The sequence below is a fragment of the Anguilla anguilla genome, chromosome 4, assembly GCF_013347855.1.
Source record: "Anguilla anguilla isolate fAngAng1 chromosome 4, fAngAng1.pri, whole genome shotgun sequence".
Lineage (NCBI taxonomy): Eukaryota > Metazoa > Chordata > Actinopteri > Anguilliformes > Anguillidae > Anguilla > Anguilla anguilla.
In genome coordinates this window covers 41907625-41934790 of record NC_049204.1, presented here as the reverse complement: position 1 = coordinate 41934790, position 27166 = coordinate 41907625, and the positions used below count along the sequence as shown (strand labels likewise).

The 27166-nt window shown below is 41.2% G+C and overlaps 1 protein-coding gene across 3 annotated transcripts in view; it reads left to right on the top strand.

The window, feature by feature from the left end:
* pola1 (polymerase (DNA directed), alpha 1) overlaps nucleotides 1-27166 on the top strand; it is a 144758-nt gene that overhangs the window by 37262 nt on the left and 80330 nt on the right. For all 3 annotated transcript variants that reach the window (XM_035415335.1, XM_035415336.1, XM_035415334.1), the window contains exons 27-28: nucleotides 23114-23146; nucleotides 23619-23711. In XM_035415335.1, coding sequence (XP_035271226.1) covers nucleotides 23114-23146; nucleotides 23619-23711 — 126 coding nt within the window. The remainder of the gene's footprint in view (nucleotides 1-23113; nucleotides 23147-23618; nucleotides 23712-27166) is intronic.

Genomic DNA, 27166 nt, shown 5'->3' with positions numbered 1-27166 from the left:
ATATGATGTGAGGCAAGGCCCAGTCACAATAGGCCACATGGACCAATGAGCCGTGAGATCCTTTAGCAGGTAGCCCTCCTCTCGCTCTGCAATAGAAGGTGACATAGCCACCCCACAGAGATTAGTTTAAAGTTGTGCCTGCACCCTCGTGGAAAACGTGCTCTGCATTCTGGCCTTTTACAGCTGCCCATCCACAACTGCAGTGACCTGCCTGTAGGTGTGTGTGCTAGGATCTGTGAATTTTCACACATTCGCTGGGCCAGGGAGGTGGGAATGACAGTTCGTTTGTCGGGTTACGCTGCAGTGGAACTCCAGCTGACAGTGATAATGGACCGATTGAGTGGTCTTTGCAGCTCTGTCTTGTGTTTTGCTTTGCTTTGCTTTCAAGCAGTCTTTAGTGTTTGTTGGTAGGACAGATCAAGCCTAAATACACCACAGCCACAGGAGAAGTTTGCCTTCATCCCCCTCCTAGGTGTATTCGGCCAGTGATACGCCCACACACTTTCTTGACAAAAGGGTGAAAAGGTTTAACAGTATGATTTCCATTTATTGGTGTAGCCAGGTGATCTACCTAGCCAGCTGGCAAGCTGGCAAGCTAAGGTTAATTGATGTTGCGAACCCGCTACAAGACTACAACTACTGATTAATCACTTTCTCAAAACTTGTTCGCCCTGAACTGAAATATTTAATTTGTATCATCAAAGAAAGAGAAACATGATTTATCGAACATTCATCACGATTTACCGGATGGAGAAATAACTCCTTTGTGACACCTCTGCGAGGGAGGTGCGGCAGTCTCCGGAAACACCATTGTTTGCCTCATGGAAAGAGAGAGGGAGCATCCACACCTACGCAACAACAAACTAAAACAATGACAAAAGAAAGCAAAACCCAGTGATAGCTTTTCAGCTTGCCACTGGCCTCAACTGACTAAATTTTCAGCTGACCAGGTACTTTCTCTTTTAGTGCTTTAATAAACGAAACGCAGACACTCTTGTTGTGTGCTCCCGGTCATAGCCCCAAATGATGGAGAGAAACACACCTTTAAGTATCTGGGCTGATTAGTTAGTGCAACCCAGGTGCATGTGCTCTCTCCGCCTGTCTGTTTTTCTGAGACCAATCCGCTTCCCTGGCAGACTGAATGCAGCAGACTGATTTCAATTCCATAGCATTTTATCAGCTAGCCTGCAAAGGCTATGGTGGCACAAGCAATTCTTATCAGACCTTCTGTATGGGGCTATTATTGTAGCAGAATTATTTGCAAATGCGTACATAAATCTGTAAATGCATACACAGATCTGTAAATGCGTACAGAATTATTTGCAAATGCGTACATCTGTAAATGCGTACACAGATCTGTAAATGCGCACGTAAATCTGTAAATGTGTACACATCTGTAAATGCGTACACAGATCTGTAAATGTGTACATGAATCTGTAAATGCGTACACAGATCTGTAAATGCGTACACAGATCTGTAAATGCGTACGTAAATCTGTAAATGCGTACACAGAACTGTAAATGCGTACATAGATCTGTAAATGTCTATCATCAGTTACAACTCAGGCGGGCCTCTCAATCACGTGTTTTTTTACACGTGATTTTTGCTACATTTCTGCCACGGCAGAGATCTGCAAATGCTTGTGGCAATTTGCAAATGTGTGTGGAGATTTCTAGGTTAACTACTACTCCCATGGTGCACTTCAACATGAAACATCCAATCGCAGAGTTTAAAATTATGTAACATGAACCGGTAACTGCGGGCAAGAGAGTTTATGGTGTTGCAAAAACTGAAAACAGAGTGGTCAATTGCACGCAAGGTTGAGTAATTAATTTCTTTTACTTAAGGGTAACGGATATTCTTAATTTGGCAATGAAGTCTAAAAATAAGGCTGAACCTATAGTTTCACCTGGGTTATGATGGCTGCTACATTGTTACATTATATCATATGTTATTATATTATGTTATATTATATGTTACAGGCCAGCTGTTTGGATCTTCGAACAACCCATGGGTAACGTTTGTTGTTTTTTTTTTTTGTTTTTTTTAATAAACGCAAGGTAACAAATTGATAATAGTGTGTGTAAGCAATAGTATATATACACATTTGCAAATAATTCTGCTACAATAATAGCCCCATACTTCTGCATATGGGAAAGCCTACCTGCTGTTAATGGGTTGCTGAAGTGTTTCAAGAATTACATTTTTCAACGACAGCAAAGACGCCTGCGACAAATCATACTGCAGTTCAGTCCTATCTGAACTGAAGAGATCAAAATTTGCTTTGCGACAACTGACTCCATCACTGTAGGCATAGCTGTAGCCTATGCCACAGGTGCACCAGTTGATATTGCCCAGCCTATCCTGTCCTCGGTCAAGTTCTAGGCCTACATTGTCATCATTGTCAGATTCTGACAATGCCACTCATATGAATAAGCATTTGTATTACCTGGTGCCTCGGTACTGTCAAATTCATCGGAATCATAGGGATTTGCAGCTATCACAACACGGGAGGGTAACGGGAACAAAACCTGTGACATCATGAAGAGCTAACCAATATGGCTGTGGACACTACACAAATTACAATACAAATTTTGGGAAAGTGTGCACAAATGTAGACGACCTGAAATTGTCCATACATTACAGTTTCCCTGTAAGATTTCTAATGTTAATTAATCGTTTTATTGATGTTATGCTTCTTCCATAAGTTACTAGGTTGCCCAGTTGATTAAATAAAGAATGAACTGTCAGATAGTGTTACGCTAGCTTACCACAGGGTATTTCTCCAGAATCCTTCTTGTCAGTTGTCATTAATGTGTCTGTCAGTGTCTTGATAGAGTGCATGCTCAGTATTTCATTCTAGTTTGAAAGCTTGCTCTTGGCAATGCAGTTCAGTTTAGTTTGCCAGTTTCAAATGAGAGCTACAGAATGAAATGCATATAATGCTACATATGAGGGTTTATTTTAAGGTGCATATTGATTATTAGCCCCTGAATCACGGAGAGGCGGTGCACTGCTTTTGTTTTAATGCCTGTGGCAGGCATTCAACTGTTGTAATAATTCAAAATGGCAACCATTCGATAGTGACTCATAAGGCACAAGTATGTGTTCTAATGAAGGGATCATGCACTTCAGCAAATTTTGCATCTCGGGAAAGTAAGTGATTTTATGTGAATTTCAGATATTTGTAATATTTTTAAAACTCTATTTTTAACATCTATTTGTTTTCATTGCGCCAGTACCATATGACTAACATGGTAACTCCTTTAATAATGACAGTCCATTTAACAAATTTGTAAAGGCTACATATCCATATATCAGGCAGTCCGGAGAGATGTTTTCCTTTTTATTTGAAGTGGCTACAAATTTATGTGATTATGTCAGACAGTTTAGGATTTATACCCATTTTTTATGAGAAATAGGGTATAGATTTGGGTAATGGGGCACAATGCTGCATGAGAGGATTGAAAGTTAACTTGTTTTTCAGCTTTCAATGCTGGACAAAGTCTTCCAAAGCTTGAGAATCCTGAAACCAAACACTGGTTTTAGAATTATTGAAATTTTGACCACAGCGTTACAAGTTATTTGGTATTCTGTAGGGTTGCTTTCAGCAAGCAACAAGTTAATTCGCCATGAGCCACTCTATGTCTGTGGTTAGCTGGTTAGTGTGGTTAGACGAGTCTTTAAGGGTGAGAACAGCCTGTCCTTAATTGGTATGATCACCAGGCTGCGTGCTTGTGGTCACAGTTGCTAGACTTGGCCGTTGGGATAGCGATTGAAGTATGAAGCATTTGGTTAATGGATATCGTCCTTGGTCTGCGGCCCTGCTGGAGCCATGACTGGCTGCTGTGGGCTTGTTTGATGTCTGGGTGGGACAGGCACATCTTTTGGTGCTCCTGTTTGCCCTTTACCCTCCCTCTCCTGGATCCCTGGGTGCTGACACTGTGGCTGCACAATATATCACCCTTCCAATGTCCCGTTTATAAATAGAGCTGGCAGCGCCTTTCTGAGAAGGGTGCTAAACACCTCGCAGCCTTGGCGTAAATGAAACGAGCAGGCGCTTGGCCGGATGGCGCTTTAGGGGAAGTGGCGAAGGACGCAGAGGGGGTACTGGTGAGCGCGTGTGAGCTTCATACAGGGGTATGAGCAGAATCTCCCTTTATTTGCTATTGGCACTGAACCTGTCTGTGATCTCAAAGGTTGTCTTCACCCAAAAAGCTAATTTTCCATTCTGTCTCCCTTTCCATAAGCAGTGCACAAAACATTCTGTCAAATTGACAGATTGCTTAAAGCAATCCTGGAAGAGATGCAGACATGCATGCATAACATTCTGCATTAGAGTTTTATTTTGCTCATTTGGGTTGAGCTGGTTACAATTCAGTGAGTTTGGTCATCTTGAGGGGTAGAACAGTTAGACCACTGAGTGGTAGGCCAGTTAAACCACTGTGGCTTCAGACAGGTAGACCACTGTGGAGTAGGCCAATTAGAACATTGCTTACTGGGCAAAGATGCCCTTAGAACTGACAGACCCGGGTTCAAATACACCCTAAGACTGAAGTACATCTCTAACTCATTACGCTGCTTGCTGGCCAACTAAAAATACAACATTTAAACTATTACTTTTGCATCCGTAAAATCTTTGTGGGAAACTCATTTTCTTTTCTGAAATCCAAGTACACGCACACTTTTCACAGTTCTGCTTTCTGTATTTTCATTGTGTTTTATGTTAGCTACCTTGCTGATGAGACAACACACCGAGTGTATAACGTTACCAGTGTTGCCATATTTGGGCTCCTTTCGATTACGTTGGGCGGGGAAAAATAGCGTTGGGCGGGTAGATGAAATTTGGGCTACTTTTGTCAAAATTAGGCGGGTTTTTGAAAATATTATGAAAACAATATTACCAAAGGAGTAGTACAGAAAATGTTGGTAATGTTTCTCTGATACAGTTTACTGCCGGTAGATTTCCTTAGCGGTATTAGCGGAATGCATAACACGCAATTCCTTGCGCCCACACCCGCCAGCTCCCCCCCCCATCAACAGCATCCAACAGCACCCCAACCCCCTTAATGGTCGGTCGACCGCAGCCCACCCTAATACAGCAGGATAAAACCAGCAATGTTTATGATTTGGCCTGGTTTTTATTGAATTGGACGGGTTTTACGTTGTGAATGGGCTGGAAACTGTCAATCTGATCTGGCAACACTGAACATTACTACGCATACAGGCGCCTTCGTAATTGTTCTCTAACATCTGCGTTACGATTCGATCTGGTTTGCAACTTTACCGGTCGTATAGAAACTGCTGAAAGATAATGATTTCACACCAGGTATGTCCTGTTTCTTTAACTCAAAAGAAGGTTCACGTTAACCGCCACCCGTTCTCATACCTACTTCTTAAATAGGGTAGGCTACTGCTAGCTTTAACCCTGCAACGCCACATTTACTCATTTGTTAGCTAGCCCTATACAGCCTCTACCGACATACAAACAATTAGTAAGTCTGTCATGAGCAATAACCCATTAAAAACACTTCCATTTAAAATATGACCTGCACTTTTATTTCTTTCTAACATTGATTTCTAACATCTTCGTTGAAATTCGGTCCGGTAGGTAACGTTACCGGTCATATAGAAACTGCGCTAAGATAATGATTTCACGGCAGGTATGTCCAGTTTCTTTAACATTCACCGCTAAGTGACTTGTAACAATTTAGGAAACATTTGATAGCACTGCTTTGGAATACTGCTTCTTTAATTTGTGTGAGGTAAGATAGCCTATATTGTTTGTAGTACAGTAACTTGGCGTCATCTTTATATCAATACGTTTAATGGCAGGGCTAGATTTTGGCAGTCTGAATGAATAACTTGTAGACAGTGCTTTGTATGTGTGAGTAACTTGGCATTTTTGTACGTTGAAAGTGTGTTTTTCGTCAGATTGGGATGGCAGGTATGCCAACCAGCCAAGCTACGTCTTGGTGTGGCATGCCCCATATACCTATACAGCACTGAGATTTTGGCACTTTTCAGGGTTCCCCACAGAAATAACCACAACAGCCACAGACTGTCAGCCCTTAACATTAATTTCTGTAAATTCTGACCCCATTTCAACAGACAGAATTCATAAACAACTTTACATCCCCACAAAATTAAAGCCCCCAGAGATTTTGTGTTTTCTTCTCCTTTTTATTGGTGCCAGAAATGCTCCTAGCCCACAAAGAATATGTCTCCCATTGGACATTTAACGACACCAGCCAATCCTTCACCTACACCAGCCAATCAAAATGTCACATACACACGCAAAATCGACATATCTTTTTACCCAAAAAAATTACTAGTCTCTACAGCTAGTCAGTTTGTGGCTCAGTGGTAATGTCACGGTAATGTCACAGGTTCAAATCCTACCTGGAGCAAATTTCTTATGGTACATGCCTGCCCACTCATAATTATCTGTTGTTTTTCAGCTACTGCTTTTGCACTACATCTACCTGCCGTTCACCAAACGTATAGACATACTTACTTCACTTAACTGCCTACAATATTGCCAGGCTATATGGATACAACCGGAGCTCAGCTGTGCTTACTAATCTGTCTTCTTTAAAACCACCAACACATTTCACCAAGAAAATTCACGCTTTTAGACGGTTACTTAACAGTGGCGCGCTGCCAATGTAATTGACTGCGAAGTACAAGGTCGGACGATCGAATCCCACCTCGCCCTCAGGCAGATCTTTTCATTTCTTAAACTAACATTTTCTTACACTTATATTGCTCACTAATAATTGTCTATTGCTTTTGAACTATTGCTTTTGCACTTATCAAAATATCAGAATCTTCAATGCAGATGTTTACCAAAAGTCACTCACGGCCAGCCATATGCATTTCATGACAGCAAATGTATTGATTTTCTTAAAGTTACACCAGCTGACCACTGTGGCATTTCTACTAACTACATTTCTTCACTTGGCTACTGTAGAAAACGTTCTTATCAGCGTATGAACTGTCTGCAACACCCCATTGAAACATTACATTTAAAAATATGACTCATTCATAATTATAACTACTAGTACTGAATGTGAGAAGTATATTTGTACAACAGTTTCCCTGCGCAATTTCACGCATTGCTTCAACCACTAATTACACGAGTCACTAGTAATAGCGTCTGTTTTATGTACCATTCAATAAGGAAACTCATCTTGCACATGGTCATTTTATTTTCTTTGCACTATAGTCTGTGATTATATCAGACTTCACCTACATGCCCATTCTGCTAACGACGTATTGTTTCAACTACTCAGTTTCATAATTTGTCCTCATTTCTCTCACACTACTGTTTTTTTCTAATATTCAAAGATTGCTGGGACACATGCGTGTGCTGCTAGTCTCCGCTGTCAAGTGTTCCTTCCTGTTCTACTATTTCTAGTTCTCACGTAAGGTCAGTGTTCTAGCTAAGAAAAACAGCGAAGAGGAGTCCTACCTACAGCTAAGCGTATCAAAATGGCTTATAAACCTTAGAAACACTGAAAGTGCATCTCGACGAAATAACAGAAAACGGAGCAGGACAGAAGGGTACACAAGTTGCGACCTACAGAGCTCAAATTCTACGAGCTTGCTGATAATTTTGTCAAAGAAGGCTCGTTGGATGGCCATCAAATGAATGAGTATACACACGTTGTTGATTTTTTAATGGTGCAACCGTCTTTTATACTTACGCCACCGCAGCCTTTGTCACAGCCATTGTTTTACATATATAGCAAAGAAAAAGTGCTAAACGGTACACGTTCATCAGACTGTACAAATTCACACAAAGATTGCCATAATCCACAATAGTTCCTTAAAGGGTTACTTCGCATTTTTACACCCAGCTCCGCTCCGCTGTTCATCACAAATCATGTCCTCAGCTTGGCCCCCTCCAAAATCTTGCTCTGCCTCTCAGTCAAACCAGTGTACATCCAGCACTGCCTAACGCTGTATGTGTGTTTGCATGTACTGTGTATGTGTACGCATACTTCTCATTCTACATTTATATGCATTACTGTTCTCACTTTCTCATAACAAACACTTTGCAAAAAGAAATGATATCTCATAAAAAACACATTTTCAACATACAAAAATGCCAAGTTACTGACACATACAAAGCACTGTCTATAACTCATTCATTCAAACTGGCTAAATCTAGGCCTGCCATTAAAAGTATTGATATCAAAATGACACCATGTTACTGTACTACATACAATATAGGCTATTTTGCTTCACCAAAATTAAAAAAATCTGTATTTCAAAGCAATGCTACCCAATGTTTTCTAAATTGGTTCAAGTCACTGGGCCTGTGTTTTTTAATGTCATTCACACTTTGTGTCACATCAAAGTGTCAAATACCACAAATGTCCTATGTAAGACATTTAAATTAATGTACAAAACTCCTAGTGAATACCTACAGAAAGCATATTCCTCCAGAAAACATATGTTTATACTTGTCAAGCTCATTTTACTAAATGTAGCCTACAAGTTCTTGTATATTGCTACTTACAATAAATACTATATGTAAAATAAATATTGTACATACATACATAAAATACTTCATTATCCCCATGGGGACATTTCCTCGCAGCATGTTGCATTCACATTTATGAACAGTCATACCAAGAAACATTCACGCAACAGAAAGGCAGGGCAGATGAATACATGCATACCGATACAAATTTGACATATTGAGGTCGATTCAATCTTAACTCTTATAAACCCATCCACACATGTTTGTCCTGTTCATGTTCTATATGCTTATACACACAGGGCCAAGTGACTTTAAACAGTTTAGAAAACATTGGGTAGTATTGCTTTGGAATACAGCTTTTTTCTTTAGTTTCGATGAGGCAAGATAGGCTATATTGTTTGTAGTACAGTAACTTGGCATCATTTTGATATCAATACTTCTAATGGCAAGCCTAGATTTTGCCGGCTTGAATGAATGAGTTATAGACAGTGCTTTGTATGTGTGAGTAACTTGGCATTTTTGTATGTTGAAAATGTGTTTTTTTTTATGAGAACTTACTTTACCAGAGTGTTTGTGTATATTGACTTCTAATGTTGCAAATGACCTGTGTTTGACTGGGCTACTCAGTGAGTGATGATGTGGATGGTGGTGTGGTTATTTAGCATGAGATCTGTGAATGAAATGCTGGCATGTTGCTGGAGAAAATAAATTATGTAATCTCTTTATTATGTAGTTAATAAAGTCAAAGTCTTAGGGGACAGTCTCCCAGTAACCTTTAACGGCTTCACTTAATACTCACTCAGCTGTTTGACATTTGACCTTTCCAGAGAAGCGTAGGCAACCTGTTCTGATTTGGTTTGTATGAGCCTTTTACCCTCAACAGACACACACAGGCGCACCCACACACACACACACTGCTCTGGTATTTTAAGTACAAAGTGGACCGGGGGTTAGTATTACATGTGATGGAGGGATTAGTGGCTTGATTGATGTTCATAAATTTTATTTTGGTTCCTTTGTGAGTTTGCCAGCATTCCAAGATATGTGCTTTAAAAAAAAAAAAAGGCACCGGGGGGGTTGGGTGTTGTGCAGTTAGGGTGGGATGGAGAAGCTTCTTTACTTGTGCAGTGGCACTGGGGGTTAATTGAGTTACACTCACTGTTGTCCTGAGCTGTGATGGTATCGCGGTTCCAACATTTGACCTTATACAACAGGAACGTGTGCTGCTCTCTTTCAGTCCTGCCCTAGCAGTTTCTGAGGAGTGAAATTAAAGCCATTATCTCTTCATTGTGAAAATGGTGTCAGCACCCCATGCTTGTAACCAGTGGCAGGTGGTGGGGAGGGTTGCGGTTGAAACGGGAGCTAGTTTGACATTGCCCGAATGTCTGCCCATATCCTGAGCCCACATTGTTCTCCCTGCCCTCAGGATCACAGAAAGTCACTTATTAAAATTCCAAGAATGAGCCATGATTGTTCCTCCCTCTCCAGAGACTGTAGCAGGATTATCACGTGTCGCATTGTTTTGGCAGGTGTGGTCATTGGTGCTTGGGGGAATTTGTTCTGGATGTCAGTTGACTTAACAAAGTCAGGAGGAGGGGCAGGGTGTAATTGAATATCGCTGGGTTTGGGCCGGTTGCAGGGTCAACCAGGAGTGGACTTAGGTCCTTATTGGGAGGTCTCGCCAGATGTGACCCGTTCCCAGCCTACATGTTCTTCAAGGTCCTGCCAGGGAAAAGGGATTCCTCCTTTTGAGATACGCGTTACACAAAAGATAACAGGTAAATAAAGGACCACAGTGCTTTCAATCTTGGGTCTGAAGCTTGAGCGGTCTGCTATATTGTTTTTTTTCTCCATCAAAATTAGTCTCATTTGCATTTTTCCTGTATTTTCACTTTGCTTGTTGAAAAAATATTTTGGGCAGCATTTCTCTGTGGAATTTTCCCTATGCATTCTGCTCTGGGGTTGGTGGATTGTGTACTGTGGAAGTGGCCTTTAATGGGAAGTAAGGTGTATTGGAGGCATGCTGAGGTGCCTGTCCTGGCTGTTCTAACCAATTGGCGTACGTAAAGTAAAGGAGTTGTGTGGCCCACTAAAACTACATTATGACCTGGCTGACAGGTGTGTCTACCCAACTTCAGGGCGGTGTGCTTTGGTGGTCAGCCAACGGCCAGGTCATTCTTTTGAGTAATCATGATGATGAGTGTATGTCAATATATACTCTGGTCACTTTATTAGGTACACCAATCTAGTACCATGGGGCGACATAGCTCAGGACGTAAGAACGGTTGTCTGGCAGTCGGAGGGTTGCCGGTTCGATCCCCGCTCTGGGCGTGTCGAAGTGTCCCTGAGCAAGACACCTAACCCCTAACTGCTCTGGTGAGTGAGAGGCATCAATTGTAAAGCGCTTTGGATAAAAGTGCTATATAAATGCAGTCCTTTTACCATTTACCATTAGTAGCCGGTAGGACCCCCTTTTCCTTCAGAACTGCCTGAATTCTTTGCTGCATTGATTAATCAAGGTGCAGGAACCATTCCTGAGGGATTTTGGTCAGTGCTGACTCAATAGCATCATGCAGTTCCTGTGGAATTTTCAGCCATGCTTTCATGCTGCAAACCGCTCGTTCCACTGCAATCCAAAGGGGCAGTATTGGATTGAGATCTGGTCTTTGGAGTAAACTGAAGTCACCATCATGTTCATTGAACCATTGACAGGGTGGCACCGTTGGCAGGGTGGATCCATGGTTTCATGCTGTTTATGCCCAATTCTGACCGTACCATCTGTATGTCACATCAGAAATTTAGACCAGGTGACGTTTTTCCAGCCTGATCATCCAGTTTTGGAGATCACGTGCCCACTGTAGCCTCAGCTTCCTGTTCTTAGCTGACAGGATTGGAACTCGGCATGTGATTCTGCTGCTGAAGTCTGTCCGCTTCAAGATTCCAGGTGTTGTGCATTCATAGATCCCCTTCTGCACACCACTGTTGCTAATGGCTGTTATTTGAGCATTTGTACCTGAACAAGACTGCTCATTCTCCTCTGATCTCTCTAATTAACAAGGTGGGTGGGGGGGACGATTATAACCTGATGTTCATCTGACTTGCGGTATATTTCTTTATTTATTTATTTATTGAGCTTTTTCAGCTTTATTAGACAGGATAGTGTAGAGAGACAGGAAGAACTAGGATGAGAGAGAGGGAGAGACATGCGACAAAGGTTGGCGGTCGGACTCGAACCGCCGACATCGCGGCTTGCTATGAGCATGTGGAAAGCACTCTATGGGCTACGCCACTGGAGGCCCCCAACATGAGGTATATTTCTAATTGGTATGCTTGAATTTTAAGGAATACTTAAAGGCCATGATACACAGGCAGTATTTTTGGCCAGTATTGTCTGCAAGAAGAGTGGATATAAGCAAATGGACCATAAATCTGTGATAATAACATGGGTTCTAAGAAAATAGAGTATGGTTGTAAAATATTATTGGTCACATTTGCAGGAAAAATTGTCCATTTGCATGGTCTCAAAATTATTTTGCCAGAGCCTAATCAACCAGCATAGTCGTCATTTAGCAATGAGGCCAGTCATGCCTAGCTGATTGATCCCACCCTCTCCTAGGCAATGCTGCAGCCAATTACACTCCACCCCACAGGGTCCCCAGCCATTAAGGTACCTGTTTTCGGTACCCAACCCTAAACTTAATAGACATTTTCATATTTTGTTTGGACATTCTTGAGTGTTATCTGCTGCAAGAGCTCTGTCATACATGAAGAAACATTTTGTTAGGGTTTGTACTGTGCTCATCGGGGGACTAGGGGGGAGCAGCGTTCTTCCTTCGGTTAGCGAGGGTGGAAGTGGCTGTTTGCGTGGTGGAACGGAGGTTAGTCCATGAGGCAAGGTTGCTGCAGGAAAGCTGAGGGTAATTAATGCGCTTCATCCTGACCCTGGGTGCAGGGTGCGTAATACCGAGCGACTGAATGCACACAACAGCAGCTTTGCATCAGAGGTGCTCCAGACTGCAGGCTCAGTCATGGAGGGCATTTACAGGGACCTCTGTGCAGCTATTGTGTCTAGTGTGTGAGTGATTGTCTGTATGTGTGTGTGTGTGTGTGTGTGTGAGTGAGTGAATTTGTGAGTGATTGTGCATGTTGCAATTGAATGAAATTGCTTTTGTGTGTGCATGTGATTGTATACGTGTGTGCGTATTTCTGTGCACGCATGTTTGTGCGCGCGTATGTGAGCGTGCGCGCGTGTGTGTGTGTGTGCGTGCGTATGAGTGTGCGTACACCGAACGTTACTGGTCAGCTAGCCTCGTGAGCCAGTCTCTTTTTTCCACTTCGTTCAACAGGTCTGGTCAGCTAACGATTTAGGCTACATAATGTACCCATGGCAGGCTATGTTTCCTTTCTGTTCTGAAGATTTTGATAAAATTGGATGAAGAAAGAAGTTAAATTACTTACTCTGTTTAGTTTATGTTGTTTTAGGCTACAGGTATTAGCCGTTTGAATAGTTTTTGTGTTAAGAAATAAACAGGGATTTCCTATAAACAGTCATTTCCCTATTATTGTGATTAATAAATGCCGAGTTGTGGCAAATTACATCCACGAGAAAGTGCTTTATTCATTTGTGCATTAGGCTATAGAAACTGCAGGGGGCTCATTTATAAAATGAACTTGCGTGCATACGCCAGTGAAGACCTGACGTAGAGCCACAACCGTTTCCACGGTCAAATCGAGTCATGTTGAAATTTTATAAATCGCTACTTTGACGTGATTTTCTGCGTACGCACCACAAAGTTGATCTAAAATATGTTTTATAAATGAGGCCCCAGATGTAGTAACCTAGTATGAAAGTTCAACTATGTCCTGCCGCTTGTGGAAGTTTAGAGGGAGCAGGCCAGTTTAGAGGGAGCGTCCCGTGCACAATGCTTATTTTTGTGAATTATAGGCAAATTATATTTGAATATATTCAAACTCTAACTAATTACAAAAGCTAATATTCGAACTCAATTTCATGGCACTTTTGACAGCCTTAGTGTGTGTGCATGTGTGTGTCGGAAGTCATAGTTGCTGTTCAGTCAGCGACCATTGCTGTCGGAGGGACCGTTTGCTAAATTGTTGTTGGATGTGCTTAAGACCGCTCCCCTGTGGAACTCCAGGTCTGACATATGTAGGGGAGTTTTTAGGGGAGTGAACGCAGTTTGCGCCAATGCTTTCCTGTTGAGTATTTTAAATGAACATATTCAGTGCCTCATTACAGATTTTGTGGTGCCACATGCCATGTTATGGATTTAGGTTGTGGTACTTGGACTGGAGTAAACCAAAGTCTAGGAATTGGCATTTTGTTTAGCATTATAGTGATCTATCTTTGCGTGGCATGCCATCAAGAAATGTTCCAGTTCCATCTAGTGTTAGCTAGCTAGCTAAAGTAATCAAATGTCTGGTATATGACTGGTGCTAATGGTAAAACCAACATTGTTATAATATCAGTCTAAAAGGAATAATGATAGCAGACGATTATATTATACATACACCTAACAAGATGGGTATTAACAATGTTCAGCTAGTCATAACAGTATATGCCCTCCTTTTACAAAATAACACCCCATTTGAAGTGCAGTGTCCAAACTATCCATAGCAAAATAAAACTCAAGGTAGAACTTTGCAAGCTGACATTATAGCTAACCTATATCAGTTAAGTAGAGCTAAACCTTTTGGCCATGTCGTAGTCCTGTATGTTATAACAATATAATTGTAAGTTGTTGCTTGATGTAAAATGTCTACTTAAGAGGACTGCTACCGCCACCACATGTAAGCCTTCTGTCCAAGAAATTATGCATCCTAGCCACAAGTTCTCCATTAGAGAGAGCTTTCTGTGCTGGAGGTTATGTGGTGACGCCATTGGTCAGCACTCAAACCGAAAGCTGTGAATAGAGTGGTGTTCCTTGCACGTAACCTTTGAAAAGTGAGTGAACTACATGCAGACTGGCTGATAACTTTGAAAAAGTTTATGAATTAATTGAATTTAGTTTAGGGGAGACAACACTGAAATGTTTTACTTTGTGAGAAAATATTTAATACTAATTGCTATATATATTTTTGTGAGTTATTGAAATTTTATTGGGCAAGAAAAAAAAAGTTTTTTCTTATCTTTGGTGCAAAAAAAATGTACTATAAAAATGTTGAGTATATTCAGTCATGTCTTAACCTTACTGGTGTAATATAATTCAAAGTATGATTCTGAATCTTTAGAAATCTACTGTATATGACCAAAAGTATCTGGACACCCCTTGGTCTGGGGCTGTTTTTCATGGTTTACGCTAAACCCCTTAGTTCCGGTGAAGGCAGCTCTTAATGCTACTGCATACAATCACATAATAGACAATTCTATAATAGAATGATGTGAAAGCACTTGACTGGCCTGCACAGAGCCCTGACCTCAACCCCCAACCCCATCCAACACCTTTGGGATCAGTTGGAAAGCTAACTGCAAGTCAGGCGTAATCGCCCAGTCACTGCTCAACCTCACTAATGCTCTTCTGGCTGATTGGAAGGAAATCCCAGCAGGAATGCTCCAGCATCTAGTGTAAAGCCTTCCTAGAAGATTGGAGGTTGTTATAGCAGCAAAGGTGGACCAACTCCATATGAATGCCCAAAATTTTAGATGAGATGGTGGATGTCAGGTGTCCACATGCTTTTGGCCATGTAGTGTATATTGTGATATCATATCATTATCAGGATAGCAGTGTAAAATGCTGTAATATTAATTTTAGGCTGTATCGCCCCTACTCCTACCTCAGGAATTTTTTAACTTTTTTTTTTTTTTTTTAAATAAAGTACCCAGCCTCAGTGTTCGGATTTTTATCAGAACAATAGTTGACCTGCTGAAGTGTCTGCTAGATCTGTCGGCCAGCTACAGCCAAAATTTCCTGATGTATATAGTTGTTTTTGTGTGTGTATATATAGTTATAATCTTATGTTGAACAATTCAATAATTGTGTGCTGTTTGACTAAATTGGGATTGCATAGTAATTTTTTCATGAGGCCAGGTGTAGGCTATACCAGGTGTTACCACAGCTCACTGATTCACACCACTGCTGCTTACCCTCTGAGGCCATTCAACCTCGACTCTTCTTGGGCGATACCTTTGTGTTGTCTGTGCTGTTGCTTTGTGTTTTGTTGCGGTACTGGTGTTGTGTTATGGTTAAGTGGCACCGTGGCATTGTTTTGTGGTAGTGATGTTGCATTTTGATTGTGGCACTGTAGCATTGTTGTATTGTGGTTGTGATGCTGTTGCATTGTGGTTTTGAGGTGTAAGATTGCAGGGCTTTCCTGCCTCTCACCCAGTGCTTGCTGGGATAGGCTCCAGCACCCCCTGCGACCCTGCCCAGGATAAGCGGGTATAGATAATGGATGGATGGATTGTCGGCATACCATGGGGAGAGACGCTCGGCAATGCAGTGTTTTTAATTGGCTCGGAATGTAAGGGGTTGCCCCGCGTTTAAAGATGAGCCTCTGGCTTGCGCTGCGGCAGACATTCCGGGACTGCGGTCAAATGACTCGTCTTTCGCCCCTGCCATCCTCACACCTGTCTGCCCTGTCAAAATATCAGCACACCCTGGGGTCAAAGGTTAATGATAACTGCACCTTAACTTCACACGGATTGGTGTTGGGAAGAGGGAGAGAATCTGATCAGACATGTGGACAATTAGCTCAGTCATCTATATTTCTCTCCTTCTCTTGCTGTTTTTTTGTCTCTGATTCAAAACTCTTCATTGATATTAAGTTCTAAACAATACGCATTGCCAAAGCATGGAAATTCACAACATAGCAGCAAATACAGCAGCCATTGGGGTTGGTGTTGAGGACAAATTCAAAATAAACAATAATTAAATGGACTAATCAAGATCTTGTCACACATACACAAAACTTCAGGGATGCTTTATTTTCTATTGGTTTGTGCACTGTAATAAGCACTTACTTCGAATCTGGAATGACCCCCTTCCACAGTGCTTTCATATCTCCAAGGTATTGCAGTAATTGTCCTGGTAGATTGTGGAAAGGGCGCTGATTACAGACAAACATGTCCGTAACAGCACAAATTAACAAAAGCACTTAGTGATTATGCTGGCTAGCAGAAGCGCTGAATGATTGTGCTGGCTTACAGAAGCACTAAATGATTGTGCTGGCTAACAAGTGCTAAATAATTATGCTGCTAACAGAAGTACTTATTGAATGTGCTGGTTACAGAAGTGTTTAGTGAATGTGCTGGTAACAGAAGTGCTTAGTGAATGTGCTGGTAACAGAAGCACTAAATGATTGTGCTGGTAACAGAAGCGCTAAGTAATTGTGTTGGCTAACAGAAGCTCTAAGTAATTGTGTTGTCTAGCAGAAACGCTAAATTATTCTGCTGCTAACAGAAGTGCTAAGTAATTGTGTTGTCTAGCAGAAACGCTAAATTATTCTGCTGCTAACAGAAGTGCTGAATGACTGCTGGCTAGCAGAAGTGCTAAGTGATTGTGCTGGCTTACAGAACTGCTAAGTAATTGTGCTAGCTGACAGAAGCGCTAAATGACTGTGCTGGCTTACAGAAGCCCTGAATGACTGTGCTGGCAGAAGTGCTAAGTGATTATGCTGGTTTACAGCAGAGACTGTAAAAAATATGGACAAAGCTACTGTGACGTCACCCATTGACTCTCCGTGGGTCTCTAAAACGCTCAATGGCGGGCGCGGCCATGTTGTCGATTTGGAGCCAAAACCATAGAGTTAAGCGGTTCTGTGATTTTTACAATGTGATTGACAGTCCGGTGCGGAAAAGCCCAACCTGAACAAACGATTGCAGAACGAACTTGAGGATAGCTGACTGTCTGCTGTTATGTTTTAAAATATATTATCAAATGTTTACGGAGTTTAATTTCCATCCGTGACTGTACTGTGTCATGTAATCACGTTATATGTATGACATTAATAATACAATTATGTTCAGTTATCTGAACATAAGGGTGAAAGGAGTGTTTGGGGGGGGGGGGGGGGGTGAACAGGAGGGTAAATTGCTGTTGACAAGACATAGCGCAGCTCATCTCTGCTCTGTGAGGCTGGAGATTAGCACCGTCACTCTTCTGACATCCTGCACCTGCCTGAGTCCCTCTTCCCCAGAGGTCACCCTCATCTGACCGGGGCTGGACTCTTCACAGTACACATGCATGCTCTCACACATACACACCAGGGGTGGAGTTGCTGCAGTCAGCTGTTTGGGGAAAAGCTAGAAACAGGGAAATTCACTTATGCAGTAGACAAATTAACATAATGTCAAATAAAAGAGTCATGTTTTGTATTTGGTTGCACATCATTTGCATGCCATGACTTCCTGATGTCTGTGACCTATCAACATCATCAGGGTCTGGATATCTTATTTTCAGGTTGTCCTACAAGCGATACAAAAACTCTTTGCATTGAATGTATCTCTGTGGGATTTAGGGGGTGGGACTAGATTCAGCTGTAAATTATGCTGATACAGTATGGAACACATTTGTTGGCTAAATGGCTTTAAGTCATCAAGGGTCCACGGTATCAAATGAGCCTAAAACCACCGTGATGCTGCCAGATATGCAGTAGATACTACAAGCATTGTCTGAATATTTTTTCCATTGAGTTCAACAGGAAAATTAATCAGGAGAAACGATATGCTAAAGTTCAAACCAAGCATCAGAATGGGGAAGAAAGGTGATTTTAGTGACTTTGAACGTGACATGGTTGTTGGTGCCAGACATGCTGGTTTGAGTATTTCAGAAACTGCTGATCTACTGGGATTTTCATGCACAACCATCTCTAGGTTTTACAGAGAATGGTCCAAAAAAGAGAAAATATCCAGTGAGCGGCAGTCCTCTGGGCAAAAATGCCTTGTTGATGGCAGAGGTCAGAGGAGAATGGCCAGACTGGGTCGAGCTGATAGAAAGGCAACAGTAACTCAAATAACCACTCGTTACAACCGAGGTATGCAGAAGAGCATCTCTGAACGCACAACACGTTGAACCTTGAAGCAGATGGGCTACAGCAGCAGAAGACCACACCCAGTGCCACTCCTGTCAGCTAGGAACAGGAAACTGAGGCTACAGTTGGAACGGGCTCACCAAAATTGGACAATAGAAGATCGGAAAAACGTTGCCTGGTCTGATGAGTCGATTTCTGCTGCAACATTCAGACTGTACGGTCAGAATTTGGCGTAAACAACATGAAATCATGGATCCATCCTGCCTTTTGTCAACGGTTCAGGCTGGTGGTGGTGGTGTAATGGTGTGGAGGATATCTTCTTGGCACACTTTGGGCCCCTTAGTACCAATTGAGCATCGTTTAAACGCCACAGCCTACCTGAGTATTGTTGCTGACCATGTCCATCCCTTTATGACCACAGTGTACCCATCTTCTAATGGCTACTTCCAGCAGGATAACACGCCATGTCACAGAGCTCAAATCATCTTAAACTGGTTTCTTGAACATGACAATGAGTTCAGTATACACAAATGGCCTCCACAGTCACCAGATCTCAATCCGATACAGCACCTTTGGAATGTGGTGAAACGGGAGATTTGCATCATGGATGTGCAGCCGACATATCTGCAGCAACTGCGTGATGCTATCATGTCAATATAGATCAAAATCTCTTGAGGAATGTTTCCAGCACCTTGTTGAATCTATGCCACGAAGAATCAAGGCAGTTCTGAAGGCAAAAGGGGGTCCAACTCTGTACTACCAAGGCATACCTAATAATGGGGACGGTGAGTGTATATATACAGCATATATATATAAATCATGCGTCAATGACTACTCATTTCAGCATTAAATGCAAAAACATTATTTAATTTCAGGCCAAGAATATGAAATCATCTGTAAATAGTTGATTGCATATTTTATCTTGTTCTTTTCTTATCGCAGTTATATTTAATTGAACTCCATTTTTTGGTTTTAAATGTGCTAACCCACAGACACACACATGTGATGCTAGCAGTTTTTTAATATATGTGTATTTTGTATATTGGTTGTGCCTTGTAATGTTCATCAGACAAAAAAAATCTGAATTCCCAATTAGGCTATGTTTTCTACACAATTATGAATCTGCCAGCGAGTACTCGTTATGCCTCCGCGACGGCACAGCCGTGGGTGGGGGCATTATGTTTTCGGGTTGTCCGTCCATCCGTCTGTCCTTCCATCTGTCCGTCCGTCTGTCCCGATTCTCGTGAATGCGCTATCTCAGGAACGTCTTGAGGGAATTTCTTCAAATTTGGCACAAACGTCCACTTGGATTCAAGGATGAACTGATTAGATTTTGGTGGTCAAAGGTCAAGGTCACTGTGACCTCACAAAACATGTTTTTGGCCATAACTCAAGAATTCATACGCTAATTATGACTAAGTTTCACACAAATATCTAATAGGATAAAATGAAGTGATGACATTTTATATCCGAACGGTCGAACAGAGCACTGGCTACTGGTTGGCGGAGGCATTCAACCGCGAGGCGGTATTTCTAGTTTACTTCAGTAAATGGTACTCCGTTACACACACCCACTGTCACTCACTTCCCTAGTTTCCTCCTCCTTCCATCCTCCTCTAATGGGAGTGATGGGCAAGCTTTATTTTTTCATTTTATCTTTTTCCAGATAATTTATGAAGGCCACATTAACCCGTTAGCGCACATGCCAAATCTGGCCAGTCCTTGTCTATATAGGGGGTACCCAATTTAAAGCTTTATAATTCCAGATGTGAACACCACAGAGACTTGAAAAATGGCTTAAATGTAGCAAGACATTTGTACAATTTACAGTACTAATGCAGATTAGTTAATTTCTTTCAAAATTATGAATATAAAGTGCCACAAATGCAATTGTCTAGACAAAAAATCTGAAATGAATTTACTCTTTTTTAGTTCCCAATGAAATACTGAGAGATTGCATATATACAGCAGGTTAAACTATACATGTGCTGGATCAAAAACTTTGTGAGGATGATGAGCAGCAAACAGGAGGCCAACAACAGAAATAGGGTGAAAAGTGATCATTTATTAACAGTGCTGTACAAATCTAATAAAGTGTCAAATAATTACAAAAGTAATAAGAAATAAATAAGCATATGGCAATTAGTCCTTCCATGCTCTTTCTCTGTACTAGGCTCTCAGCTAGGTGCTCTCTCACCCACAGCCTCTTCCTGACTGAACTGACTGAGGAGCTTAAATAAACTCTTCCCCCCTCAGACCATACCGTACCATGCGAAATTAGACGTTATACATCGTTAGAAAGCTTATACTCTCACCTACTGAGTAAAGAATTGTCAATCAAGCCAGACTGTACTAAAAAGGTCGACAACACCGTAAACAACACGTGTGGTATTACACACAGCTATTTTGGAAGGTACCCAGGCGTCACAAATGTGCGTGTATTTCACAAACGGATTGTCCAAGGCAATATATGACCACTCAGTCTCAAAATGGACATCGCTACGTGTAAACCAATAGTAAGGTTGTATAATAATTCAATATTTAGTCGCAGATTTTGACTGTAGAATGACATGGAATAATTTTTGAAAACTTTGTCTTATTAATTTTGTTATTCGGTGAGCAACGTTTTAACTGCTGTATTGGCACATCTTAGGGCTATTGTCGGGTTTATCTTGGTGCTATGACGGGATACGATTTTTGAGTGGTGAAAAAATAATGTGTAAATGCTCCCACCTTCATAAGCGGGGGGGGCTGTCACATTTGGGAGTGGAAGGTGTTCCCCTCTTGGCTGTGCGGCTGTGTGACTGAGCTCACAGCAGCAGCTCCCGTTATCGGCCTCCTCCAGACCTTTCTCCGGCACCTGTGCCTGTGTCCAGCTCTGCAGCTGGTGGAAGCTGGAATCCCACCCCCATCCTACCCCACCATCACATGCATGCCACGGGTGTCGGTGCAAGAGTCTGGTCCGTCACACACAAATCGCTGGTGATTAAGGTCATTAGCTGTTATTATGACTGTGGCAGTGTAGTAAATCTGGAGCCCCATTTCAATGCCGCTAATAACCCTCTTAGACAATTATCCTTCATTTAAAAGGAAATCACAGAGGCTTTTTTCTGTCGCTAAGTGTTGAATTACTGAATAGATTTGCTAATTAAATTCTTTTTTTTTTTTTTTTTTTTTTTTTTTTTTTGTGAAGCCTGTTTGCTCTCTGTGCAGCTGTGCTCAGTCTGCAGTGGAAATGAATGTGGGAGGAGGGGGTTTGGATTGAGTTGGGGAGGTGGGGGAGGTGGGATCCATGCACAAGCTTCTGCTGTCGATCCTATCAATGGGTGCGGCCTCCTCACCTGCAGTTCATTACTTTGGGTGTGTCTTTTATTGTGTTACGGCAACAACTGATCAGCTGTTACCTGTGTAACTCCCCCCTCCCCCAGTATCACATTACCTGCAATTCCCTTCCTGTCCTAACCCCCCACCCCCAGATTAACCACAATCCATTTCTTGTCTAAGCCAGTGCCCTTCTACTTCCGATTATCCACCACCGGACTAAATAAGAACTAGAAAAGAAAGAGGGTGATATGATCCCTTTGAACACGTTTCTATCTGGTACTTCTGCAAGCGGTTCCTCTGCAAGATGGCCATCGTGGCCTGGAAATGCAATAACACAACTGATTTCTTCCATTTGTTCCTGGCGGGCATGAGCAATTAATCTAAGTAACTCACAGTACAATTGAAGCACCAAAAGCTTGCAATATGGTCATCATCAGAATCGGGCAATTGCATTTTTCCAACAAACAATTTTCAAACAATTGTCTTGGCTGAACCAAGAACTGAAAAACATGATTACAAATACTGAAATACACCTTGCCAGTGACCTAGTCGCACTGGCCTCTGATTTTTCAAGACACTGAACAAGTGTCATGCAAAACTGCTTTTGTTTTGTAACAAGGTCATGTGACAACTCATAAATTCTCTCATGGCTTCACGGCGTCCGCTTCAACCTGGAGGATATGGCAAACCATTTCAATGTCTTTAGTTCACATTACTGAGATGTAATGATTTTATGAGAATACTTTAAAAGCCTACACAACTTTGTATTTTTATATCTGTTATTGTCTGCTTAAGAAAATATTCTGATGAAAATGCAAATGTGTATCAAGATTGGAAAAACATACGCACATCCCAGTCTTTATGTAGGGGCTGGATTTACATGTAGAAAGAAGGAAAACCCTGCACACTAATTTTCATTGCTACCATTTATTAGACTATTTTAGAAACTATATAAGTTGGACCACAGGGACATTTAAAAATTCAAAAGGCAGTTTTTACTATCCCCACCCCCAAGATTTCCCACAATTACTGCCACCACATTATAGTTCCTACTGTGGTAAGTCTTCCTGAGACTACAAGCTGAATCGGGACCCTCTTGTCGCCAAATAGCTGTGGCCAAGTGCCAAACGAGGCCAGACTTGGGGAGTTTTCAAAGTGAAGATGCATCAGGACAGACCTGAGTTACTGTTGCTGGAGGAACCTTAGATTCATGTCATCCAGAGTTGTAAAAATGGGATTAAACTGGGAATTTGCCTAGAATGCCTTGCAACAGCACTGTGTGTTGATGGTTTGTTGTTTTTCTTGTTTCAGATCCTTATGCACACCAAAGACATGGTGCAGAAGGTAAGCCATGTTCATTCTGTACCAGTTCACTTGGACCCTGTGTGGTGTTCCACATCTCCACTGTGAGAATCCCCATCTTCCCTCTGTTGCAGGCCTTTGGCATTTATGTCCGATCCTGCATGCCATGATAATAATATGCAATTGTTTGTATTGTGCCTTTCATTAAGTGCTCTTAGAGTGCAGTAATAGAGCAGGTAAAATAAAAATGCGGTAAAAGAGACAGAGGAACACAGAGGAAGGCCCAGCGGCTGAATAGAATCCTCATGATGAGATGATTCTTTTAGATAATCCAGCGCATTTTCACTCTGTACTGTGCTGGACCATCCTGGACCCTGTTGTGCTGTACTATGCTGGACCCTGCTGTGTTGTGCTTTGAGTTGTGTAGTCAGATATGTCAGTAGGTGTAAACCCACACTGGAGTGTGAGCTCTAATGTCTCCGGTCCTGGGTTTGGCATAACTTGTTTCTTGCAGATGAACCTGGAGGTGATCTATGGAGATACGGACTCCATCATGATCAACACCAACAGCTGCAACCTGGACGAGGTCTACAAGCTCGGCAACAAGGTAATGTCTCTGGTTTGATGGCCAGATAGGGGGGGGTACCCATGGGGAAAGGAGTAAGGGCTGGGGTTAGACATTTTTCCTTCATTTGGAACATTTTCAATTCCCACTATTTTTGCATGTCCTCTCAGGAATCCAGAAATTCCCATACAAACCGGAAGCATCTTCAAGAAGCTTTATTGTGGTTGAAAACAAGCATAATAAGCATCTCTGCGACAAGAATAGTTAGAGATTAGACAAGTTTTCTTACTGGTTTTTAATTCCACAGAAAAACAATAGGCTTATCAGAAGGCAAGTATTCTTCAAAAAATACAAGTGTTGTGGAACAAAGTCTACTCTGCATAACTTCTCAATCTCAATAATAAAACCATAACCAGCCTGATAATGAATAGGCATAGTGTAGCCTGTTTCAGAAATGTAACTTGTACACATGTAGCCTGTAAAATGAGGGGTTAAATGAAGTGTCAGCTTCTGTCATAAAAAAATATTATTATTATTAGTGGTCCAAGCAGCGAAGCTGGTGGAACCCTATTGTAGCTGTTAGGATTATTGTTATTATTATTATTATTTTTCTCCACTAAAAGTGTCTGAGGCTCAGCAACCATAAGTCCTAAAGCAACCAAATTTGGTAGGTGGGTTCCCCACTACTCAGGCACTACAAATCACCTATGTCAGCCAGATGGTGGCACTATAACAAATGGTCATGCGTAAAAGGCCATAACTCTTACACCATAAGTCAGATCAACACAAAACTTAATCGACCTATGCATCTGAATGTGCTCTACAACTTTGCTATGAAATATACACGCATTTGTGATGCCTGGGTACCTTCCAAAATAGCTGTGCGTAATACCACACCTGTTGTTTACGGCGTTGTTGCCATTTTTAGTACAGTTTGGCTTGATTGACAATTCATTTATTCAGTCGGTGAGAGTATAAGCTTTCCAACGATGTATAACATGTCTGATTTTGCTTTTGGAATAGCGTTTTATCAGTTAGCGTAACCGAGAATTTTCTTATCGCATTCACTTATGCATTCACTCAGTATGTGGTAGCAGTAAAAGACACTGCACCTAACGAAACGTTGTCAACGATATTTCATAATTTCTTGGAAAATACTTTAGGTTGGGTATTGTTTGGATTTTTCAGATACCGGTGCCAAAACCTATAATTTAAAAAGGTACCGATTCCTAAACGGTGCCTGAACCGATACCTTCTTTAAAATGAAGAGCAAACAACAACTTTAACCACTTAGCACACGTGCAAAATCTGGCCAATCCTTGCCCATTTAGGGGGTACCCTATTTAAAGCTTTATAACTCCAGATGTGAACACCATTTGTACCATTTACAATACTAGCTATTAGATTCCTTTATATTCATAATTTTGGAAGAAATAATGTGCCACAAATGCAATTATCTAGGCAAAAAATCTAAAATGAATTTGCTCTTTTTTAGTTTGTAATAAAATACTGGGAGATTGCATATATACAGCAGGTTAAAGTCCTGGATCAAAAGCAGCTTGACCACAACTTTATAAAATCTAAGGGTGGATATGTAGAACTACAGTGAAGCAAAAACTAAGCAGTGTACCCAGCATCTACCCAAATCTACCCAAAATGTCTAAATTATGCATTGCTGTAAATCACAACAAATTCATGTATTTCACTACAAATCAACTGTTTTTACTCAATAAACTCACTTTGCCTCATTTTCAAGTGGTAATTACAAGCTTTCTGTCAGTACAGTGGTCTAAAATAGCTAGGGGTCCAGAAACAAATCCAAAATCTCTCCGAAAATGAATATAGTGCTTTTTGTCCATTGTAAAGCATATAAATTAGCCCCTTATGAAGGTTTAAGATGAAACATTGATATCAGATTTAAACATAATGCAAAAATATTGTCACACAAAGCGGTACAGTACCTAAATGTGTAATAATTAACTTGTGTGTATTTCTATACTCTGTACTCTCGTATGTTTTCTTGTTTGGAGATGGGATGATATGAAAACAATTTTCAACCATCCACCACGTTTTGGCAATGTTCCAGCACTCTCCTCATCACTGTTCAGGGTTCGTACAGTCATGAAAAACCTGGAAAAGTCATTGAAATTTAAAATGCAATTTCCAGGCCCTGGAAAAGTTATGGAAAATAATATTTTTTGAAAAGTAATGGAAATATAGCTAAAGTTGCATCAAATATAATTACTAATTAATCCAATCATAAACATAGTATGTATAGTAATAAAACGTAAATTGCCACGTAACCTTCGCGGTATTTTGGTGGTGAGAGAAGTTAATTCGGTCTGGCTCATTCTGTTTACAGCCACGCCCAACAGGCACCCTTCTGCTAATGTAGCAGTTAGTAAACATAGGCCCGACTGTGCCGACAATATGCCAGGGAAGTGCAGCTTCAATAATATATCAGGGCTCGAAATTAACTTTTTTACTTCGTAGCACTCCCAACTTCAAAAAGCTAGGAGCACCCACCAAAATGTAAGGAGCACCAGCAATATATGCAATAGATTTTTTATTGATAAACGACAATATAACAGTACGGTTTACAAGTAACAGTTATACTGTCAGGCCTAAAATGTGTCGACTCTTCAAGCAATTGCGTGTTATGCATTCAAACGACAAAGCGCTTCTCGTCACATTAATACCGCTAATTAAATCAACCGCCAGTAAACTGCAGCGGAGAAATTAGCTGTTTCAACCAGGTCGCTATACAAAACACTACGTTAACGTTTCAAAAAAAAAATGCCGTAATCGTTCGCTTGAACTTTTCAGCTTTCGATAACGCTAATAAATTGAACATAAACTTTTGTCTTCAGGTAACATTAGTTAACGCGTTAGCTCTCTGTGTCGCGTGACAGTGGAGTGCAGCGAAAGGGAGTGATTTAAGGCTAATATTAACCTATTTAAAATCAGCATTAAAGGTAAGAATGTCAAGCTCACGATTGGTTAGAAGGGTCACCGTCAGCTCACAAGGCACATACTGAGTGTACTAACTAGCGAATGTACAAAAGAGACGTTCGACTGGAAAAAGAAAAAGGAAAAAAAAGGTCGCACCAGAACAATTATTTGCACTCGCACAAATGCTCCCAATTATATTTAGAGGTCGCACAGATTAAATTTCGGGAGCATATGCATAGGCACCATATGTTTCAGATGCAGACCTAAGTTTACTTAGTGTTACAATAAATAATTTTAAATCGTCCCGCTGAGATAAAGTCATTTGTTTTGGTCATGGAAATTCAGTTAAAGGTTGTGGAGAAGTCATGGAAAAGTCATTGAAAATCATTGGTGAAAAAGTGTATGAACCCTGACTGTTGTATACGTCACAAAAACTATTACACTATTAACTACTAACACTTACATTAGAGTGTGAAATATCCACATTATAACACCACTAACCTATTTAAAGACACTCAATTTCAAAAATAATATTTTGTGCATTA